The sequence below is a fragment of the Juglans microcarpa x Juglans regia genome, chromosome 1D (assembly GCF_004785595.1).
Source record: "Juglans microcarpa x Juglans regia isolate MS1-56 chromosome 1D, Jm3101_v1.0, whole genome shotgun sequence".
In the NCBI taxonomy this organism is placed as follows: Eukaryota; Viridiplantae; Streptophyta; class Magnoliopsida; order Fagales; family Juglandaceae; genus Juglans; species Juglans microcarpa x Juglans regia.
The window spans coordinates 44,497,958-44,504,196 of record NC_054594.1 but is presented as its reverse complement, the minus strand read 5'-3'; the positions used below and the strand labels follow the sequence as shown (position 1 = coordinate 44,504,196).

The 6,239-nt window shown below is 35.0% G+C and overlaps 1 protein-coding gene across 3 annotated transcripts; it reads right to left on the bottom strand.

The window, feature by feature from the left end:
• LOC121261384 (calcineurin subunit B-like) lies at nucleotides 1-4,238 on the bottom strand. 3 transcript variants are annotated; one of them, XM_041163731.1, is made up of 7 exons: nucleotides 4,034-4,238; nucleotides 3,719-3,797; nucleotides 3,502-3,626; nucleotides 3,279-3,375; nucleotides 2,282-2,391; nucleotides 672-746; nucleotides 1-258 (listed from the first exon to the last, which is right to left on the bottom strand). In XM_041163731.1, the coding sequence occupies exons 2-7, from the start codon at nucleotides 3,786-3,788 to the stop codon at nucleotides 208-210; spliced, it is 528 nt and encodes a 175-aa protein (XP_041019665.1). In that variant the 5' UTR covers nucleotides 3,789-3,797; nucleotides 4,034-4,238; the 3' UTR covers nucleotides 1-207. The 3 variants fall into 3 exon arrangements, with proteins under 3 accessions (XP_041019665.1, XP_041019671.1, XP_041019678.1); XM_041163744.1 differs by lacking the exon at nucleotides 1-258 and adding an exon at nucleotides 904-1,011 and having other exon boundaries at nucleotides 666-746; XM_041163737.1 differs by lacking the exon at nucleotides 4,034-4,238 and having other exon boundaries at nucleotides 3,719-3,993.
• Nucleotides 4,239-6,239: the final 2,001 nt, after the last annotated feature.

The window sequence follows — 6,239 nt, the reverse complement described above, 5'->3', positions numbered from 1 at the left end:
TGAAGCAATAATAATGATCGACCATTTTGTTTTTTATAGTAATAATTACACAGGTTGTTTATTTTATATTTCTCATCGATCAAACATTTGTAGTGAGCAAAAGGATGTATTAATACAGGTGTTATTGACATGAATTTTCTACAAGGATAGAGTTGAGTTTACATTTCGTCTTGAACTACATGGCAAAAGATAGCGGGGCTGGCTGTATTAGTCAACTGGTACTTCAACCTCTATTTTTAAGCCAGAACTGCCAAGAACCTGTAACAGATGTGAAGCAATGATGGTAAACATTGAAAAAGAAGAAGAAGAAGAAGAAGAAGAAGAAGAAAGTAATGCAAACTCCAAAGAACAAGCATAGTCATGCAAATCCATGGCAGTTTTTTAAGGTATACATTCCTTTAGTGATGTTTCTTTAAATGCAAGTTAGCCAGGGTTATAAATGGTCAAGCTGAAGATGATAAAGTGTGCCTTTGCATGTGAACAACAGGTTACTTCAAATGATCCAAGCCAGGGCATCTATCTGATTCACTGGTTTTTAACAAGACAATTAAATATGGTGAGCAGTACCCAGGATCATGTAACTCCAATTTATCCCTTTTTCTCTCCACTTTCTTCTACCCTTCTTTTACAATGTTTGAATTGTTGCTAGATATATGGAAAGAATTAAGTACCTTAATGAAGTCATCCAACATTAAATAAGATTCCTCTGTGAAACCCGTTTCTGCCAAGACTTGGTTCAATACTTGCTGTGAACCAAAGAGCGGTGTGTGGAAGTCATGTTAGGCTTCAGTAAAATCTAACCAAATAGAAAATTAAAAACTTTTGGGTTATGCCACAAACAAAAACAGTAAGCATTTGAATTTAGAAAGAAAGAGGAAAATGAAGCAATATAAAAAATACTACCTTCATGAAGGAATTGCAGGTGTTCTTTTCTCATGATAATAAGTAAGATACTAGGATTTCATCAGGTTTTTCAAAAGGTATCTTATTATCAAAAGAGAATTGACATGCCTACAAAAAGAAGTAGAAAAAACTACTTTACAAACTTACGTGGCTTAATGTGGTACATCAAAGTGTAAAGCTCTATTCTTGTAAATAGATTTAGGTTGCGTGTGGATATTGAACTGAATTGAGTTGAGATAATAAAATATTGTTAGAATATTATTTTTTAATATTATTATTATTTTGGGATTTGAAAAAGTTGAATTGTTTATTATATTTTGTATTGGAATTTGAAAAAGTTATAATGATGAGTTGAGATGGGTTTAGAAAGCAAACGAAGCCTTAATGTATCACATACAACCACATCAGTTTGTAAGCTTAATTTTTGTTATTCTCTTTGTAAACCTAGTATTTCTCTTATCTAAGAGGACTGAAATGATTCCAAGGAACCACCCAATTTCATCGATCACATAAATCAAGAAGAATGCCAATTTGATATTAGACTCCATAGGGGAGAAAATAGAGGCAGCCGTTTCAATGCAAGAAGTGGAACAGTTCCACTAGTCTTTGATTTGGCATTAAAATCCCCATCCATTAACATTTTCAATCTTTGTGATTATCTTTGTACACCTTAACCAATTCAACTAATCAAAGCGACAATCGTGTCAATCAATGATACACCTCTCCATTCTTCCCCAAATTTTCCAATATAAAGATAGTGTTCTGTCCAGGCTATTCATCTCTTCCACGAACAAACCGTGCATGGTGAAATATGCAAACAATTTGGTTTTAGTTTGAAAGCAACAAAAGGGTATACAGGATTCGAAATGCGTTGAAACCAGTTCTGATAATGTTCATTGCGACATTGATATTGGTATGATACAAGTCTCCTTAATACCCCAATGCAGAATGCGAACTCAAAAAATGCGATCACCCAGTTTACTGTGAGCTATTCATCCAGTTCTCTATTATGTCAATCCACATAAATCAAGCTAAGAGAAAAAGGTTTTCACGAGATTGGTACAGTAGAAAATCAGGCAACACTACTTTATCCATCTGTCTCAAAAACTTTATAGGATCAGATGTATCCCACATCAAGGCAATGCACCCACAGAGAGAGAGAGAGAGACACCCCCCCCCCCCCCCCCCCAGTTCAATGTACCATACCAAACAACGACAAGGTTTGGTAAGTGATCTGGAAATTAACTCCTAACAAAAAACCAAGAGAAATATTAATATTCATGATGATGTCATAAAACTCACTGTGTAACAACCTTTATCCTTTATGGTATGAGTAAAGGATGAAACAAAACTTATAATGTTGCATCCTTTTTAATACCTCTCTATGCTTATCAGACAGGAATGAACCTGACAAATCCCGAAGCACTTCTAATATGTCATTGAAAGACACCTTTCCATTACTGTCTGAATCATATACTCTGAAAATAACTGGACAATAAAAAAACCAGTAATATTAATATAACACCCAAACATTTTCACTCCTTCACAGCTCAAGACCAGTCACTTCTTAGAAAAACTACCAGATATAATTTATGATAAGAGAGCATTTTTTTTTAAAAGTAGGAAAGCACAAAAAATTAATAGAATAACAATGATGACAACAACAAAAGCGACATCAAACATAAATAAATAAATAAATAAATAAAAGAAAAAAAAGAGTGCTTTCTTAAATGACATCTGCTGTTCATGTATGACTATACCAGCTCAATTAGTTAACTTCAATCCTAGACAGTATTTTCTGCTATCAAAACAATTTTATTCAATCTATTTAGCCCTTTCTTTTATCCCTGGCTGGCAATAAAAAATTCAATCTGATCTTTATACGCTTTCAAATCAGGTACCACACAATTTATAACTTTAATTTTAAATGTACATTCATTACCAGGTTTATTGACCTCACTAGACATTCCTATTAAGAATTGCCACACTTCTTAAAAAATTCACAAAATTTTATAGCATCAAAATTCTAAACCTATTTAGACTAAAAACACCCGCCTCTTAAGTTTATTTGTTGAGATTTTTTTACTACTCTAACTAACAAATACTGCTTTTCTCTCCTTCGCTTTTTTAGATGTTGAAAGATAGATAACGTTTGAAATTGTTCCCAAATCCAAATTCTCCAATCCCATACTTGAAACAGGCTACAAACCAGAAGGAACAACATATATAATGCATCTGAATGAACGTAGGCATTGCTCTCACATGTAGTTATCATGCAATTAACACGATCCTTATAATATCAAATACCCTTTTTATGAAATTGCATCAGAAGCACGAATAATGATATGATAAATCATGAGGTAATCGGCACTTACACTCAATTTTATGTTGTATAGTAGCTTTAGCACTGAAGGCCGACAAGAAAGCCACGAAGTCCTTGAAATTCAAGCCATCCACCATCTTAAGCAGCCTCTGAAAATGATTACCAAGTCAAGCTCTCAAATTAAGATACAATTTATCATGCATCAGCAAGAAACAACAGAATTAGGCATCACAAAGACTCAAATACGTATTCTCTTAGACATCCCGCTGGACTACCTGAGAAAGCGGATTCATGGCAAACTCAGGAACCGATAAGAATTCATCAGCCGAGATAAAACCCTTTGCATTCCGATCAAGTTGGCAAAATCTTTGATATAAAGAGACTATTTCTTGCTGAGAAACTACATTTCACAGATAAAAAACTTCCAACAGAGAATTAAACAACAAAATAAAAGAAACCCACAAATTAAAGACAAGGATAAAGGGAACCCACATAGATTATTGCAGTGTTCCTGCACTTCCTCGATATCATATTGCGTTAGCATAGATGGAGCCTGCCCCATTGGATCTTACTGTATAACAAAAATTCCAAACAAACTGTAATTCAGAAATCAGAAGTGCACAAAATTTTCACTCCAGAATGTTGGAAGAACACTGCTGTTTGATTGTAGAGAAACTATGATACGGAAAGAAAACTCTTAGTTCAAGTGAATTCATCACAGCCATATGGCAAAGTTAAGTATTCATTTCAGCAAAAAAAAAAAAAAAAACATGGGAAGGAAAGAAAAAGAAAGAAGGATAAAGGAACCTGAGAATTCGAGCTGTTACGTGGCCGGTTAGAAAGCAGAGGATGATATAGAGATTAGCTGACGTTGTCATCATCGACGCATTGAAGTGCAGACATTGTTTGGTCATAGGACGCGACGGAAGAGTTCAATCGATTGCACGTGTCTCCGCAGTACTGTGCTGTTTGCTGTCACGGTTTCCTCCGCTGTTAACATGTTCGTATTTGGAGGTTTATTATTTAAAAATAAATAAATTTTTCATACGAATCTTTATTTATTTATTTATTTATTTTTAAATGAATGTACAAGATTTATATATTTAAAAATGCAAATATTATTTATCATAAAAATTAGACAAGTATTGCAACAGAGGCCAATACAAATGCGTTGGGGGAACCTAAAGGAATTACTTATTGAGACAATGGCTTTTCGTATGAATACTAATAAGTAGTTCACTATATTATGCAAAAACATCGTCATATCACTCATGAAATTAATAAAAAAAAAAATGTATGTAAAAAACCTAGATTATTTGATGGTCTATTTTTTTTTTATTTTCTAATTATTTTATGATGTGATATTAAATAATAAATTCATAATTAAAATATAATAAATAATTTTTAATTATCTATTAATATATTATAAAATAGTAAATATTATAAAATAGTAAGAAGATGGGTGAGAAAATAAATAATAACATTACTCATTTGACAATGATAAGCCTCAAAGTTTGGGCTTGATACCAAGAGGCAAGAGGTACAGAATTGCCTAAATAAGTTGACATTTCCCTGGATCTCATTACCAATGGGCCCAAGCCATTTTGAATTTATCGATATAATTCCATGGGCTGGGCTGATTCGATGCTGTATTTTTCTCGTTGCCCCCAAATCGAATTGGAATTTAGTTTAAATTCAACGAAGTGGCTATTAAATCAATCGACGAATAAGATCAAAGGATAATGCTAGGGGATCCAAAATGGTGTCCTGCCTTATGATAAGTGTAAATCTATTTTTTCTTCTTTCAATTATTTTTTAAATAATTAAAAAAAAACTAATTAAGTAATTATCATTTTCTTAACTATTAAATAAAAAAAAAAATACAATCAAGCGATAAATAAGCTTCCTGATCTGCATAGATCAATTGTGAATGTAATACCTGTTTCCACCGCCCCCATCCGACTAAGTTTTTCATCATGTCAAACACTCCTGACCTTTTTGTTTGTTTCCTCTTTCAAAGCGTCGTCATTTTATTAGGAAAAAATCTATACACCCTCTTACTATTTATACAACCTTCACACATCACAATTTTTTAATTTTTATTTTTTTTATCAAATATTTAATATATAAATAATGAATAGAATAATTGAATTGGTTTAAAAAGAATAAACTCAAAAAAAATTTTAAAAATTTTAAAAATTTTAAAAAATATAATATGTGAGGTTGAGAACGTTGTAGAGGATTGCTCTTTTATTAGATTGTTGAGGACAATGCACTGCTCATGTCAAACTACAGCCATACAGATTTCCTTCACTCCTCTCCCTCATTTGAATTCTTCATCATGGGAAACCCATCTACACCCCTTGCTAACTGAGCACTTGCAACCCACATCCGCATGCATGCACATCAACCTTCACATAGCAGCGATCACGGCAAATCCACCATCGACCACAACCGATCCACGGCTTCACTCTTGCATGCACGCACCAACAGCCGCTGCCACCCTATCATCTACTCGTAGTAGCAATCGAACCGAGAAACCACGTGGAGAAGCCTCGTCGCACTGCTAGCCAAAATAGAGCACAGCTCTTCCGTTCGCAAGCTGCCCAACTGTTAACTACCGCCACCACCATAGCACCCGTAGCCAGCCACCATCGTGCACGACCCGCGCCACTGCACCTCCACCCCACCCCATGAGGAACCAGCAACTAAACATCTCTGTTTTGATCCCGGAAAGCATAGCCCAGCTCTTATGTTTGGCACGACTCCTCCACACAGCCAGCTCCTCCACGCCACTACCACCTGCACATAGATTATTGCCGAACACCCCAAGCCACCCCAGCCCGTCGCTACTCCTCTCGGTGAGTCTCTCTCAGGGTTACTCCTTCATTCTTTCGACTTATTTCTTTCTCCGCTCACTTTCTTGTTCATCACCCTCTCTTTCTCTCTCAACCAATGTCTAGTTGCGCGCCCTCAGCCATCCTCAGCCGTGCCACCACGGTTCCTCCAACCC